This window comes from Montipora capricornis, chromosome 9 (assembly GCF_036669925.1).
Source record: "Montipora capricornis isolate CH-2021 chromosome 9, ASM3666992v2, whole genome shotgun sequence".
NCBI lineage: Eukaryota > Metazoa > Cnidaria > Anthozoa > Scleractinia > Acroporidae > Montipora > Montipora capricornis.
The window spans coordinates 22,433,819-22,451,318 of record NC_090891.1 but is presented as its reverse complement, the minus strand read 5'-3'; the positions used below and the strand labels follow the sequence as shown (position 1 = coordinate 22,451,318).

Sequence of the window (17,500 nt, the reverse complement as noted above, 5' to 3'; positions counted from 1 at the left end):
TCTAATGCCCAGTCGGTCTATTGAGTGTAGCGCGCTTGCGTTTGTTGGTTGTCCCAACAGATATCCTGTGAAGTATCTGCCAAATTTACCACCTCACCCGAGAACAGATGGTCTTTTCCAAGACAAGTTCCACAGCCCTTCTTTGCTGGCCTTAAGGTACCTGATTACAAACTACAAAAAGTAATAGACTTACATTGCACATGCCCCTGTCCGAAAAAATTTATTCCACTAGCGCTTCATTTCGTGGAAAAACGATTCGGTATGTGCTGCAGTAATTCATCATCGTCATCATCTCGGCATGATCATAGTTGATTGCGGTTATAAAAAAAAATGGAAAACTGATAGAAAACTGTTTGTTCAATGTTTTAAATGAAATACGTGCGGTCTAGGCTAATTAACAATTATTCCATGAAGGCGCGTTGGATATGAGAGGATAAATAGCCAAACAGGCGCGTAGCTAGTTGGCTATAATCAAAACGGCTTCAAGATATTAAATTCTTCCGTACTTTATTTGTAAGAAGAAACCGGATGCTACCATGTACAGATAATTTGTAAAAACAATAGGGCAACCATAACACGTCACAATTATTCAAGATGGCGGCGCCCGCAGAATTTAAAAACAAAAATAGGCGATTTTCTAATACTCATTTCTTTCGGATACCAACGCTTCTTTTGAAAATATTTTAGATTGACTTTACTGTAACAGTTTTTTCTTGTGAATTAAAGCTATTTTTTTGTTTAAGTGGAGATTCCCTTTAAATTAACACAGATATTAAAATGTCAAAACAAAGCTTTCAAATTGCTACCTTGAAATAATTTCATGCCATTCTTTATGTTTAATCTTTGTGCTCTCTGGTGTTGCGTTTTGTAACAGTTCAAGGACTTCTTTTTCATTTAACTCCGTTGCGAAGCGATTTTCGCCAGCCGCCATTGTTTCGCTTTAGTGCTGACGGATTCCTTGACCATATTAGGTACAGCAGGTATATGCAGTGATAGGCTGTGTCCGGCGAGCCAATGAAAATGCTGGAAATCTGATATCTGTAGTTCACTTTTTAAAAATTTGAATTATCAAAAAAAAAAAAAAAAAAGAAAAAACGAGTTTACTTGCTTGCTCATTTCACTTCATTTTATACTCTTACTCCTTTTATTACCAATTTTGGAGAGGAAACGATACAATAATATCGGTAGTTTTTGTTAATGTATAAAAATATACCGACACACAAACTAATTTGGGTATTTCAACTCAGTTAATCAAATTGAAACTCTCATTCACTTAATTGAAAGACGTCTAGATCTCCTTATGCCAGTTGTGAACAAACAATGGTTAATAAGGACTTCGTACTTAAAGACTGATTGAACTGATTTTATTGTGTTCTTAGGTGTATCCTACTGCACTAAATTTAGAGGCTTGTGACACAAAGAATCACATAATCACTATTACGCCAACAATACCTGTCCGCAAAACCAACCGCGGTCTTCCTGAGTTAAGTTTCAGAACACCAAAGGAGGTCAACATTTTGGAAGGCTGTAATCTCAAGCTTCAAGAAGGAATTAATGAAGTCAAGATAAAAATAAAGGCTGTTTGTGGGCAACAAGGGCAAGAAGTGTCTGAGGGGCTTAAACCTATCATTCCATATATTATGAAACAAAACAGCCTTTTCTGGCGCAAAAATGTTGGTCTTCCGACAATCTGGGTAATGACTCTCGTTTTTCTTTTTGTTTTCTAGGTTCTATCACGTAATGGGATTCGCCTTTAGTGGTCGGGAAATTCACCTCTTAACACGCTTTAATTTGAACACAGAAATTAACTGGCTTCTTCCTCTCACTTAAGAATTGTAACCAAGTCATGCCTCATTCGAAACTTGTCATAAGGTTATTAAGGTGAAGTGTCTGTGAAGTGCCAAGCTTGATAGCTAAGCGCACTACAACTATAAAATAACGAAGCATTTGCTTCAACATTTGAGGATATTACTAAAAGCAGCAAAAGAAATTCTAAGTATGCCCCACATATCATGGACAAAGACATCTCTTCATTATCTTTTCGTTAATAATTAAGTTTATCTACCCCTTTTCTTCAAAAGTAGTGTGCTTCCTTTGTGTGGGTCTCTCTTCCTGTTTCTCTTTGCTGGTAACATAATATTGTATGTATAAGAAAAGCAAAAGTTGGTCAACGATTTCCAGACAAGTGCCAGGTAATCTCGATGATATTATTCCCAGGCTCCCTGAAGATGTAAGCTGCAAATAGAAGCGAATGCTTTAATTATGACCCAGTACATTCCTATCGCCTAATTAATGTAAATTGATCATGATTTATAGTGATTTCATGGAGACTAATTATTTACCATTAAAATTCTCAGGTAAACATTAGACAAAAAACAAAAATACAACAGTGCTCATCACAGGGAGATCCACATTATTCAACATTTCAAGATAATACCTTTGGAAGGTTGGTAATTTATATCGATTTTGATTTATTTTCATGCCAATATTTCATCGCTTAAATCCTCTAGGAAAAGGGGACTATCATCGTGAATGGCACGCTGTTTGTTTTCCAAACGTAATTGAAAGCGAGGAGGTGCCTCTGCATGTTGTGGTTTAATTTTTTTTTTGGTTTGAAAAGTTCTTTTTTTTTTTCAAACCAGTTTAAATTTTTGAAACGGGTTTAAATTTTTCAGAACACTGCCCATTTTAACATATTTGGATATCTTTCAGTAATTACTTTTATGTGTGTATGTATAAAATAAACTAGGGAAATCATTTTAAATAATTAAGATTATTATGATGGAATCTTGTCTCTGATGACATCAAAGACAATAAAATTATTATTTATTGCATGTGAACAATAATTTTTGGTGAACAATAATTTTTAGTGTTAGCTTGTTAGTTAGCTTGCATGTTAGGTTAAGGACACTGCCTGCATTTTAGTAATTTAGAGTTGAGCTCTCAATTAGGTATACGCAATTATTTAAACCGGCTAGCATTTCAGGAAGTGTATGACAACTGGATACCGCCTACAAATAGCGCTGATAAACAGTATTGAAGTCTCCAAGGCACTCATTTCAAATAGCGCTGAGAAGAAGTATTTGCGTCTAAGCACCCATCTTAAAACGGTTAGCTTTTACTGCGAGTTAGGGTTAGTCTGGCGTCCGCGAGTGTCAGACACTGCATTCCAGATAAGGGATTGGCACTCATTGTAGTGATTGGAGAAATCAGTTATTTGCAGTGTTTAGTCTAAAACAACCGTTGTCTTGGTTTTTGGGTTGAGAATATCGGTTCATGCTTGGTGGAAGTAAAGCATTCTTTCACATGTAGGATAAAAGGGATTAGTTTGTAAAGAAGCTGGGGTGCTGTGTCAGTGGGGAAGTGAAATAAAAAAAGAGTTTATGAACTGAGTTGATATAGTAAATTGATCACCGTAAAGAAATTTGAAAGCTTCGAGTGTTAGCGCTTCGTCAGAGCTAACCCCTTTTCTGTCTTTCACGAGTAGGACTACTTTTCATAATGAAAAACAGTGATATATTCTTTGCTCATTCCTTTGGCAATATAACTTGTATAATACAAGATTTATAAATTAAGATTTGTCTCTCAGTAAGTAACTACATTACCATTAAACGTAACAATGGTATTATTGGTACAGTGACTGTTACAATATTAATAAACTACAATTTATCTTGAAAGGAAATTACTCATTTTGCAGAATGGCACTGTTTACAAGCTGAATGTAAAGGAAATTTCTTTGAAATAATCGGAAGTAAGAATAGCACTACTGCACAGGTTTAATGTCGTAGGAGAAATAAGTCATTGGACTTCTCAAAACTTGGTCACCACTCCAGCATAATGATTTTCGATCTCAGTTATTTGTCCTAAAAGCATGTTGGGGTACAAGGGTGGTATTTTACATCAAGTCCTCTCCATCAAAGAGGGGAATGTGGAGCTTCCATTGGTTGTTGGGCATTTTCTGTGCATGGACGGATGTGTTAACAACTTTCTGGCTGATTTCTGCATAATTTCTTGAAGCCACTTTCCGTAATTTGCTGTTCGTTGTGAGAAATTCGACTGTGTGCTTGGGAAAGACTTGAAATAGTTCCCGTTTTGGAACTACTTTCTTGTTGTTTCCTGTGAAGAGTTTGCCGATGCTTTAAACCCATTTTCTTTGAGTTATCATCTATTGTTCCCTTTTGTCAATTGTTTCGACTTAGATCGATCTTTATGTCCTGAAAAGGGACGTTGCTTCTCTGTTCTTTCTTTCAAGAAATGTCTGGTCTTGTTGTAAAAATCATCTTCTAAATAATCTTTTTTTTCTGTGAGTCGTTTGTCTTTAGGTGGCCTTTTAATTTCTCTATATCTCTGTAGAAATCAACTTCATTTGGAAAAAGCGTTGGCGTGACTCTGCCATATGTCTTTGGTGTCGTATTGCACATTTGTGTATAAATTAAACGTGGTCAAGTGGATCAAGGAGTAGGCAGCAGATCCAGAGGTAGGGAGTTCAAGATCAAGTTCTGGTGAGTATACAGAAAGGTCTTGAGGAATAGGAAATGTCTTTGAGTAGTGTTGTGTAGAGGGGGTGGGCATAAGGGGGGATAGATGTGTGAAAGAAGGGTGGGGTAGGAGGATCAAGGAGGGGTAGATGAGTAAAAGGGAGATGTCTAATTCTTTTTTAGACCCCCTAAAAACACAAGCCCCCGTTTTTTAACTACACCCTAAAAAAAGGAAAAAAATTAAACTGGTTTGAAAAAAAAAAAATGAACCGGTTCAAACCAAGAACAAAATTCAACCACAACACATCCACCATTTTTTCTGGTCTCTATAGATATTACGATTTTATGGGGCGTGGCGATTTCATCTTGTACAAGAACTCGGAAAGGTACTTTGAGGTGAGACAAATGATTACCGATCATACCCGTTATGGTGATGATTAACTGTTTGAAAGTGCCAACGTGCTTTTTGTTTTTATGGTCCGACAAAGCTTCTTATCATGTTCTATTCGTTCGTGAGCTGCTCGTTCGGAAATATGTTAATGGAGCCTCGAGGTCATTCTAGAACTTTCTTTAACTTATATTACTGGTTCAAAGAGATACAAGCTATGATCCCTAATAAACTCAGCTTGAGAATACGTCACATACATGTCTGGCGTATGTATCGCACATTCATTTCCGTTGTTTCCAGTTCTCATGAAAAACGTTCTGCCAATGAGTTTGTGTTAGGCCTTCCTTTCTTGTTTCCTTTTTCCTCACCTTCCCTCTCAATCCACCTACGGAATGATGCTGATGTTTCATAGTTATCCAGGATGGACCGAAAATGGAGTGGAAAAAAAATGGCCATTCCAAGTGCGGTAGAAATTTACGTTCATTTTGCGAGCCGTATCTCCTAAATTATTACATCCAAATGGAATATAGATCACTTCTTGACTAATGTTAGTGCAAGACTAAACTGAGACCTTTTTTACGCCTTGAAATATATGCATGATTAGCTAGCTAAAAAATTTCCTATAGTTTAGTCAGTGTACTACCTGTAATTGGAGGGACGTTAAGTTTATTCCCAAGCTGGCAGTGTAGCACTCAGGCTCATACTTCAGAGATATCGATTAGAGTGTAATTTTAAAAACTATCTTTATTCCCATGGAATTATTCTGAACATTAGTCCTTGTAATGGAAATGGCCAACACAGGGGGAGCGAAAAATTCTGGGCCTTGTCAGAGTCATTATATTAAAGCGAAAGCTCAAATAATTCATGATCACATTAGAATAACGAAAACACTTAGAAGTATCCTCTAGTTCTACTTCTCGTGATTTCTTTGTTGTTTTGTATTGGTCGAGCATATTCCTTTAAGAATCACTTTTTATTGAAAAAAGGTTCAAACAAGGCAATGGAGGTGTGGAGGATCTGTAACCTGCAACTGCGGAGCAGTGGTGAGGGATCATAACGATGTCATAGAGTTCAACGGCTGCAACGATCGCATGGAAAGGGCTTCAACAACGCCGATGTTTGTCAAAATAAGAAGTAAAAAATGTTTGTCCCCAGGAATCTTCATTACGAAGTTGCAGCAAGGTGTACAGAATGCCAAATACGAGGTACGCGGTTTGACCATTTTTTACAAGCGATGCAGAACAGAATGTAAAACAATGCAAGCACTTAGTTTCCAATCTTCTTAACGAATTACAGTCAAGGCCGCAGAATAGTCCTATACTTTCAACGAATCATTCATACAAGGGCAGAAACTGATTGACTTTTGATAAAAAGACCTGCCGTTCTAGACTTTCAGGGAATAACAGGGGTAGTGCTACTTTGTCGTTACTGCAATCCAATCCTGTCGCCATTTCTTTTATTCTATTTCTGCCATTCTGAACACTATCATACTTATTATATCTTCCCTCAGGTGTTATTACCTTCAGGGGCGAAGGTCGTAGTACAAAGGTATAGTTGGGGAATGAACGTTTATGTCTATACACCAAGAGCTAAAGATGCAACTAAGGAATCTGGCCTGTGTCTACACCCTAAAGGACAAGACCCTGTTACTTACGGCAAAAATCTTAGGTATTGCGTCTATTTGGTGAAAACTAATGTAAGGATTGAGTCTGCAGGTAGCTTCTTCTCTGCTGTATGCTTTGACTAATTTAATTCTCCATATTGGAAACCTTGTCCAACATTCCTACGGGATCTGGAAGGGGTTTCGCTTGATCCATGAATTGACCCGAAAACAGAGCGTGAATCGGGAAAACTGAGGGAATACAGCCGTGTTTCGCACTACAACATTAAAGGATCAAGCGTTACGGTTAATATATTAGGGAGCTTAAGCATATGCGAGGTGAAACTGGGTCGAGACCGGCGTCTGTGACTTGACTTGTTTGCATTAAGCATGTCGCGTCATTGATTTTACGGTCAAATTTGTAGTGCGCGAATCGAGATTTCCGACGTTATAATGTCGTGAAAATCAGACAGCCCTACACGAATACCTGTTTCTGCTCCGAGAGGTTTTCTCGGGGTACTCCGGTTTACTCCTCAAAAACTAACCTACGATTTGCTATGAGTTGATTTCATTTGATATCTGCAGTGTCCCCAATCAGTTCCCTAGAGCTAAATGAGTACAGTTGACACTGTAAGTTCGTCAAGAAATATTACCTTTTATTTCAAACAGATTGCCACCTGGTCAAAGCTACTTTGATATTCTTCCACGTCCTGTGGATGACTATGAAGTGAAATATTCCGTAGCGTGTCAGTGTGTGGAAAATGGAAAGAAAGGCCGATGCGAAAATGCCTTTGAGCATGCATTTCCGACGATCAAGAAGAAAAAACTATCACCCATGTTTCTATGCGATCGAGATAAACGAAATATCCACTTCTCTGATGATCTAACAGAAGAAGATATAGAATTATTCAAACAGACCCCTCCCTTACGTGTCCGTCGTAGAAGAGAGCCAGCTAAACAAGTTTTAAAAGAAGATTCAGTCCAGTATTGTGAAGAAAGAATATCAGACGCTAAAATTGGCAAACTTTGTGCCAAGGTTGGAGTAAATGTTCGAGCGTTAGTAAGTGTGTGCTCGGATGATATCGTGGTGAGTAAAAGCTTAATTCTTGTTTCAGATTTTGGTGTGGTTCTGGATAAGAGATTATTCATCGCATAGCTGATCGTAGTTATTCATCTGTCATAACAAAATTTATAAAAATTCATGTTTCCTTACTAGAACCTTAGATGATCAGAATGGCAAAGAACGGGAAACACGTACTTGTAGTTTTCGTAATTTAAAAGGAAAATTCATCTATTAAGAAAATGAAAAAGTTAAAAAACGAACACGTTTCGAAGTTCAACTAAAGTCATCATCAAGTATTGTCGAAATAAGCATTCGGCGATTGGAAAATATTTTGCGAAATACCACAGAGGACATGGCGGCGGTAAGACACGTGTTCGTGCGCTCCGCACACATCTTAGGGATTTATCTGGTTCTTGGGCATTTACTAAATTCTTCATTCGCCTTACGACTAGCTGTTGGCAGAGAGCTAAATTATTTTTCCCCTCCCAAGCTTTCGATGAGAGGGAAAGTTGCCGACAAACGCCATCTTACACGCTAGCGGATTTCTTCTGCCACTTCGCTTCCTGTTATCAAGATTATGACATCTATGCAAATCGCACTATCGATAACTATCGTCCCATTTCTATCCTCCCAGTAATTTCCAAAATCGCCGAGAAAGTGTATATCATCAATTGTTTAGTTAATAAAACGCTAACAATCTCTTGTCGTACTGGCAATCTGGCTTCCGGAAGAATTTCTCCACTGAGGCAGCTGTCACCTTTGACAAAGCTCTCTCCTCGCCCCTGGAAATAGCTTCTGGCATCCCTCAAAGGTCAATTTTGGGGCCCCTGTTCTTTTTGTTACACGTAAACGACAGTCATGCCCTCCTGCATCTGCTTCTCACAAGTTTTGCCTTATGCAGACGAATACAGTGTTGTTTTTTGCCGCTAAAACTGCTATTGAGTTAGAAGCAAGCCTTAACAATGATATCAACCGTATTTCTTCTTGGATGCAAGAAAATAAGCTTTTTCTGAGTATCAGCAAGACTGATCATGAGTATGTAATTTATGGCTCACACCAACGGCTTAAGCGGGAGGATAGTATAAGCTTATCCTGCAATATATGGATCTTCTTTGACAAAATATGAGTCTTTCAAATATCGTGGTGCAATTTTTTCCTTCCTAAAGAAGCGATGCCATTTGGATGAGAACAAATACTTAATATAGGACTAGATTAGCAGCGTATGTCACTTAGAATTAAAAAAAAAATTGAGAAAAAACCTTCGAAAAAATTAGAAAAAAAATCGAAAAACTTCACCAAACGTTATCGAACTCGGCTCCATGGATACAGAGCATATGCCCTGAATCTTTACTCCACCGAAACAAGTATTTAAATAAAGCTAACCTTAATAATTTATTGAAAGCTAACCGAATAAAAATGCTTGGTTAATAAGAATGGCATCAATCGTCAAAAATGGCATCGCTAGTTTACGAAAGGGAAATTAGCAACGAGCAAGTGTCGTGATTGATCAACACTTGAGTTTTAACAACCATATTGAGAACGTGGTCAATAAGGTCTAGAGGAAATTAGGTGTTTTTAGGAGTTTGAAAATTTCTATTCCCATGGCTGCTGCTGAATGCTTTTACAAAGCGATGATTTTACCTAATTTTGACTACTGTGATGTGGCCTGGCACGGGTGCGGTAAAGTTAACTCTAATGTACTCGAGAGTTTACAGCATAGAGCTGCAAAGTTACTTTTTCCAAATTCTGGTATCGACATAGGCGGCCCAGGCTTGGAAGGTCAACATTATAAGGATTTGTACGGGAATCCCGATAACAAGCACTCAAAAAACGTTCTCAACACGCAAAAGTTCTCAATGCAAAAGCCGTACTTTATTGTTCTGGTGACGTTCTCGCTTTCTGGCTGTTATTTGCCTGATTTAAGGTGATTTAAGCGACTTCTCAGCTTCCCGGGTTGCCACTCGTACATACGGTAAATAAAGGAAAGGCTGGAAAGTAATTTCTAGCTTACCTCATATCTCGCCGATAAAATCATACTTATCCGGCATGAGTCACGCTCAAACTCTGGAGATACCCGCACGGATAAATTTACTTCTCTTTGACCAACGTTTAAGTTCCAGCGAGTATCCATTTTTGAGAAACAGCGATGAATATTCAAATATTCAAAACCTTCAAGGCTCGCTTACAACGAATTTGGACACGGCTGGTCAACCGTTCACTTGAGCCTCGATAAAGTGAGAGCAAATCAGTGAACGGTTAACCAGCCATGTCCAAATTCGTTGTAAGCGAGGCTCGAAGGATTTTAAATATTTGAATATTTTTTTCGCTTTTCCTCACAGGCAGCCCAAGCTCGGTGTACGATTTATAGACTCTGTATGTGTAAATTTACTTTGAGCTTATAAATGCTAAAATAAGCTGTAAATGTAGAAATAAACTTCACTTACGTCTACGTACAGTTGCCCTCGTATTTTCTGTGCAATTGGAGGGCAAACTGTGTCCGTTTTAGACGGGTTTGTGGCTTACGAATTTTTACGATGTCGTTAGTTGTCATTTCCCCTCATAAAGAGAAGAAAGGCTGGTGACTCGCAGCGATCTCGTCTCACAATTTGCTCTCGCATCACAAAGCGACGTTCCGAATCGACGTAAAAATACCACAGCCTTAAGGCGAGATAAATTTTCTGGCGGATAAATTCCAAATACATGTACTGTTTGCCTTTCTATAATCTTCCCATGCGCTCGGCTAGATGTGTGGCTACGGCCGTTATAGCTTGATGGCGATCATATTACATTCTGCACTCTCATTGGCCAAGTGTTTCAAATTGGCTCAAAGTTAATTTTCCCATTCAAAGTCTATAAATTGTACACTGAGCTTGGGCTGCCTGTGTTTTTCTCAGCAATAAATATTCGCTGGGCCTTGAAACTTGCTCATATCGAAGTAAATTTTCCATGTGGCCATCGCCGGAGTTTGAGCGTGACTGATGCCGGATAAGTGTGATTTTATCGGCGGGATGTGAAGTAAGCTAGAAATTGCTTTCCAGCCTGTCCTTCATTTATGTACGAGTGACAATCCGGGAAGTTGAGAAGTCGTTTAAAGGGAAAGTGCGGCCTAGAAAAAGTTTCTCTGAATCGAAAGTTCTTTACATGCATTATCATACTTGACCACTCATTTTGGCTTAATGTGTTTAAATAGCCAACAGTAATGTTTCAAAATAGGCAATTTTAAATAGGCCATTTTACAGTTGTTTGCGCAGCGACCTAGCCTATGGCTGCGAGGCTTCCGGTGACCTTGCATTGATACAGCCCCCACTGCTTTTATCATGTAAATTGTGTTGTTGTAATGCTAACATTACAAAAGCATGAAGGCTTGTATCAAAACAGGGTCACCAGCAGCCTCGCTTTCATTCTTAGGCCAGGTAACTTAGGTACAACTTTAAAATGGTCTATTGAAATCCGCCATCTTTGTTTTTGTGTATGCAAACGAGGCTATGACGTAGCAATAGTTAAGGATTTCTTCGGATGACTAGATGTTCTAGATGTAAACATAGAAAACACGGGCTAGGAGAGCGATACTTCGTAGACTTGAATCTTAATCAAGAGGGTAAATTGTATTGATATTGGTTCCACCATCAGAACAGATGTACCTCGAGGTCGTTAAACAGTGTTTACATGTGAGTTGTCTGCTGGAGTTTTACAAAGCTAAAGAGAGTTTTCAGTGCTATCCCGCCCTCATTGCTCAATGTTGTACCCAATTCAAATCTCCCGAGATTAAGATTATTTGTGCATTGTATTTGCATGATAATGTAGCATTCATATTTAAATAATATGGAAATACCTGAAACAAAACGTTCTATTCCCAAAGGGTTTGAATTGGGTACAACATTGAGTTAGCCGATTAGGTCTATTAAGTTTAATCCGTGTTCCGTGGCTTTCTACGAGACCCGTGCGAAAACTTCAAAAACAAACGATCGATTTTTATATTTCAATTGAATGGTGAGAGTAAATTGTTTCAGTAGTTTTTTAAAGCTAACAAAATTTAACTACATTTCAAGTAAAGTTTATATTTCTGCCTGGAGGAGCGCATTCTTCATCATGTAACAGTGAAAGTCGTCTATATGGTGCACGTGCTTGATTCAGTTTTCTCGCTCTAATATAATGATATTCGGAACTGGTTGACTGAAATTTCAGTATGAAGCTAATGTCACTAAGACCAAGATTCATATATACCCAAAGATCCCGTTTGAAGTCCTCCTTGGTAAAATCGACAGATCCGAACAGACAACATATCAGTCAGGTTTTCAGGTTTGAGAAATCCATCCACGTTTATTTCGCTGGCCAACTTTTCTTAAAATTTTCATTGTCCGGTGGAAGCTTCGGATTTTTCTCAAGTCTAGACATGTGTCTAGTTTCGAAAGCGTACTTGAGTGGATCAAAACACAACCCAACAGCGGTAGTTGGTACTGTGAAAAAGCCTTGCTATTTGTGCTGAGCAACATCTGAAGGTTTCGTCGTCTTATTCTAAACGCTTCCTCGTGTGAAACCGAACAAATACGTTTGCTGAAGCATCAAAGACGGTTGTCGCACAAGTAAGAAAGTGAAAAAGAAAAGAAGGTACGCTAGTCGAATATTCCTGTGTCGCATGTTCAAGGTTTTTGTCTTGTAGCTGATTTTTGCCTCCCAGTTTGATTGATCAGAGGATCTGCAAGTATTTAGTGACTTGAGTTTCTGTCATATTTATGCCCTACTTGGCCCACTACCTATTGAACCACAAGACTGTTTACTAAAGTTCATCTTACATTTGAATTTTTTGGAGCAGAAAGGTCACACAACATTGAGAAAGTGATCGGGGAACGAAGAACTTGCTGGACGCCTGGTGACGAGTATAATGAGTTCTGGAGGGAGGGGAGTCCCAAATTGCTAAAAACAAAACTCACTGAGCAATCTGGGACTCCCCTCCCTCCAGGGGGACATATATTCCCCTCGTCACCAGGCGTCCCGAGTTCAGTGCCATTTTGAATTGGACACTTCGCGAGGACAACGCTTTCTGGCCGCCATTTTAGCAGGTTAACTTACTAGTTTTACGGAGTCTGGTGACTTCGCGTTGCTACCTGGAGATGCTTCAGTGGATTCATGGTTTAGAGAAATTCATGTTCCACGAGCCTGGCGTGTTCATTTAGCGACTGGATTCGATTTTCACGAAAAATATCGTGCCTGTTTTGGGTCGATCGGTGTCCCGACGCTGGCTTCAGTCTCCTACCTTGTCACTATACTATGAAGGAAGGTGAACGGGGACCATTTTTCCCGAAACTTCGTGTTCGTAATAAGACAACAACAGCCCACCACATGGTAAGTTTCATCGATTTTTATTTCCATTTTCTTGCAAATTTCTAGACCTAAACTTCGCCTCATATGTTCTCTATATTTACCTATATGGCACACAAAGTGAGCCTGGGTTATCTGTGGTCGAACACGTTTGTTGAGTATTGCTACGTCATAACACGTCATATCCAAGATGGCGCTCTCCAAGTCACTCGAGGCAATTTATTTTTCCGAGGAAAAGTTTTAGTCATTTAGAGAAACTTTTTCTAGACCGTACTTTCCCTTCAAATCACCTTAAATCAGGCATATAACAGCGCAGAAAGCGAGAAAGTCACCAGGACAATAAAGTACGGCTTTTGTATTGAGAACGTTTCCGTGTAAATATCTTTTTGAGTGTTTGTTATCGGGATTCCCATACAAATCCTTATAATTTTTTTACCCGCAGAGCCTGTCTCGATACTAAAGAGCTGATGCTACTTTGGGTCTAGTACCCTTGTTTAATAGACGAAAACTTCATATTGTCTTTCTAACTAGAAAATGCCTTGATGGTTCAGTTCCACCTTATCCGAATAATTATTTTAATTTAAATACTTCTGTACACACATTTACGACTGGACGCTGTAATAACATTTATTTTCCGAAAGTCAACCTTGAGGTCGCCAAGAGATCTTTTTAATTTACAGGCGCGATGGAATTTAACGGTCTTCCTCGTCATATTAAATCAAAGGAATCTTTCATTGAATTCTCAAGGGACACTAAAAACTTTTTCCGCAATTAGATGATTTCACATAGATGTACTTCTCCTTTTATTGATATGGGCCATGTAACAGTTTTCTTAGTGTTTTTCACCTTTTAGACTTTCTGTATTTTTACTTAAGTATTTTAATAACAGGTCCCCCTTTGGTACTAGTGCTTATTACCCTGAAGGGGTTATCCTGTATATTTATTATTATTATTATTATTATTATTATTATTATTATTATTATTATTATTGTTATTATTATTATTATTATTAGTATTATTATTATAAGCCCATAAGGACATAGGTTTCCTCAAAGAGAGCCAATTCCATATTCTACCAAAATGCCAAAAAAGTTTGACTGCCTTTTGTATGAGATGCTCTTCATAAAAGCGCGGAATCCAAGCTTAAACACCCAGTCTGATTGCATCCGTGCAAAACTCGTTGTTAAAGGAACATTCTTAACACTTTAATCCGTTTGTAATCAACTATTGTTTTTATCTAGTATTGAACATTCTTACCAACTCTCATATGACGTTAGTTGAACGTCTAAACGTCCTGTTTTTTTTTACTTTATAAACTTTCTCAATATCAGCGTTATTAATAAATATTTTATCGCCGTTTTTTACCGGCAAATGTCTTAAAAAGTCGCTCCTTATTCGTAAAACCCATCTAACAAAAGAAAAAAAAAACAACAACAGCTCCACAAACACAACCCAAAACCATTGACTCAGGAGCTGCATTAGCAACAAACGAGTGATTGACTGGTTTGACTGAACGACGGACTGGAAGTTTCTTTGATTTATGGGCCAATGTGAAAATTTGGCTGCTTTAAATGCCTTTTTTTCTGTTATTAGTACACGGGAGACTACTCCTATGCAAGTGGAGGTGTCACTGCATTAATAGACCAATGTGAAAACTTGGCGGCTTTAAATCTGTCAAGAGCCATAAATTCGAGTAGTGATCACGCGGATGCAGTCGATTCAGCTGGATCTACTTTGGTGGAGGAAATTGTGGAATCAATTTGCCCCAATGACTGCTCATTTAAAGGAAAATGTGTAAACGGCTCTTGTTTGTGCGATAATGAATTCACGGCAGACGATTGTTCGGCGTACATTTACGAAATACCGACGATTTTGAGGTAACAGTAGCTAGAAAATGCTGTGAAACCGGCGATTTATTGTTCCCCCAGTAGCTATGCGCTAGGGCTGAGTTCTTCATCAAAGCGGCCGAGTCAAAACTGAAGTGGGATTACACAGTGGATTTAAAATGTCGTGATCCTTTGCCTTCTCGCAGTGCTATTGATTGCACTCACGTGATAAGACGGCCATGTTGGTGGCAAAACTATAGAACGGTGGTGACATCACGATTTGCATACTAATAGAGTCAAATTCCCAAAGTGCTTTTCCACCATGCAACATGGCCGCCGTGACATCAGGGGCAACCAAAGAAGGAGTTTAATGTTTTCGTCCTCACAAGGGTCGGTATTCTTGTGTTGCAAACCATGTAATGGTTTTCTCCTTGAAGAAAAGGAACTCCTGACACAAAGTAAACATTATTTTGTTTGAACTCAGTATTTAAAAAAATGTATTATTATTCTGATGCAAGTCAAAGTGAACCTGAATGGAAATGTATCAATGAATCAATGTTAATATGTCCATCATTTACTTCTCCAATAGCCTGCAAGGAAGTGGTTTATGTGATCGGCAAACCCGACCGTGCAGAAAGGTTAAAGTCCTAGGTACTGGTTTCATAACTTCTGAAAACATGACATGCCACGTGAGAGAATTTAAGGTAAAATATATTTAACAATTGTTCCATTATAGCTAAAGAGGCGCGTAGCGCCGAGTTGGCTATAACCTATCTCATATCTAACAAGCACGAATGGAATGATAATGCTTTAATTTTCATTAAATTATGAACGCTGGGTCACTAGGAAATTAAGGTCAATCAGTTTCCAGCTTGGCAAACCCGATGCAATCAGTTTCCAAATTAGGGAATACAGTATACGAGCTGATAACCAAGATTGAATGAACCAATCAGAAAGTTACAAACGCAATATCCACGGACGAGAATTTAATAATTAATATTATAATGGGTTGCGGACCTTTTAATTGGGCATTTGCTGGTCTATGATAAATTCAGTTGAGAATAATGGTTTGTGGCTGTACGAATAATTGCTTTATCAGAAGCCCTTCATGAGCATCAAATGAACGCATGCGCAATGATTTCTATTGCATGTTAACTTTGAAAAGAAGATATCTAGTTTTTGACGATGACTTTTGGACACTCTGCAACCTCGTGCCCAGGGCACTACACTATGCACTTAATGTGTTATATACCTTTTTAAAGCATGCCGTAGAAAATACAGCCAATCAGAATGCAGGAAAGCCGTTGTATTTTCCTCAGTATTTCACCGAAGCTTCCCATCGATCAGTGCAACTTAATGGTATCACACCCAACCTTCCCATCGTGCCTTGCTGACCACTGTATTTTCTATGGCATGGTATAAAATAGTTATGCAACCCTTTCTCGTGGTATACCGTCAAATATCCCACGAGTCACTTGTTTTTTTTTTCTTGGGGGGAGGGGGGTGGGCGTATACATACTCACCCAAAGGCTTGTGTGTATACCAAGAAAATACAAGTGACTCGTGGGATATTCCACGGTATACCACTCGAAAGTATATATACCGCTACAATTAGCTCTTATTAGCCAAGAAGGAGGTCTGTATGGGAGAATCTTGACCGAGGGCGTCTGTACACACTATACACACTGGTTTGCACTAACTGACATTTTGCTTGCGAACGGCGATCAGAGTGGGGATGAACTGAACTTAATTCGGCCAAAGTTTGCTTGTCCTCCTTACCTTTTTTCTTATCATGCTCTTTGGCACTTCCATAAATAAATATTGGTAGAAGAAAAAAAAAAAAAAAAAAAACAAAAAAAAATTATATATATATATATATATATATTTTTCTGAAGCATCTCCTAAATCCTTGAATCTGATTGGCTAATCGCGCGCTCGTAGCCGGTCCAGCTTTTTACGATACGGACCACTGTCCGAAATCTGTCCCGTACTGAAACTGTTGCGGGCTAATCACAGGCGCCCCAAGCTTACAACGCGATTTTGCAATGCATAACTAATATGAAGCAAGAGATTTTTTAATGGTGAAAAGAGTTAAAAATTAAGTTAAGTGGAAAACTGAACGTCTTTCTCTCGCAATAAACTTTCGCTACCTCAAATATTTTGTTTACTTTTGTTTTGTGTCGATTCATTAGTACTCGTTTGAGAGTCAGTATGAACTTCGCTTGAGAGTGTATAAACGATGATTGATTTCACTCTTTCAGCAATGGCTAATGAATCGACATAAAACAAAAGTGAAGAACAAATTTGATGTAGGGAAAGCTTATTGCGAGAGAAAGACGTTCTGTTTTTCAACTTAAGTTAATTTTTAACTCTTTTCACCTTTAAACTCTCTTACTACATAATAGATATGCATTGCAAAATCGCGTTGTGAGCCTGGGGGGCCTGTGGGTTAATTGAAAGTGTTTTCACTACGGCGCGACGAAACTTTAGATTTTACCTCTTAAAATGCAAATTTTCGCTTACTAACCGTTGCAAAGAGAAGGAAAACATCAGCAATGGAATAAAAGGCCTGGTTATTCTTTAAAAAGGCGAGTATTCACATGATTTTGCAGACACCGCTTTGCTGGTTTGCTGTTTTCGAGTTGTTGGTTTTCAGTCTTGAACTGTTAACATGTCGTTAAACTTAAAACAACTTACACTGCAGAGCAGTTTTCTAAACTTGGTTTTTCGGTTGACATCCGTAATTTTCTTTGGAATTCTATTTTCTAATCTCGTTTTATATTGCTTCATTTAAGAATATGCGGATTCAAACGGGTCGCGACGCTG

General features: G+C 38.5%; 1 protein-coding gene across 6 annotated transcripts in view; it reads left to right on the top strand.

Moving 5' to 3' along the window:
- The window catches only part of LOC138016689 (neurogenic locus Notch protein-like), a 93,854-nt gene that overhangs the window by 17,564 nt on the left and 58,790 nt on the right, over positions 1-17,500 (top strand). For 3 of the 6 annotated variants that reach the window (XM_068863879.1, XM_068863880.1, XM_068863878.1), the window contains exons 4-12: positions 61-156; positions 1,380-1,694; positions 2,358-2,446; positions 4,811-4,874; positions 5,853-6,071; positions 6,377-6,534; positions 7,136-7,553; positions 14,442-14,725; positions 15,264-15,378. In XM_068863879.1, coding sequence (XP_068719980.1) covers positions 61-156; positions 1,380-1,694; positions 2,358-2,446; positions 4,811-4,874; positions 5,853-6,071; positions 6,377-6,534; positions 7,136-7,553; positions 14,442-14,725; positions 15,264-15,378 — 1,758 coding nt within the window. Of the gene's footprint in view, positions 1-60; positions 157-1,379; positions 1,695-2,357; positions 2,447-4,354; positions 4,503-4,810; positions 4,875-5,852; positions 6,072-6,376; positions 6,535-7,135; positions 7,554-14,441; positions 14,726-15,263; positions 15,379-17,500 lie in introns of those variants that run through there. The other 3 variants (XM_068863881.1, XM_068863882.1, XM_068863883.1) reach the window with 3 other exon arrangements.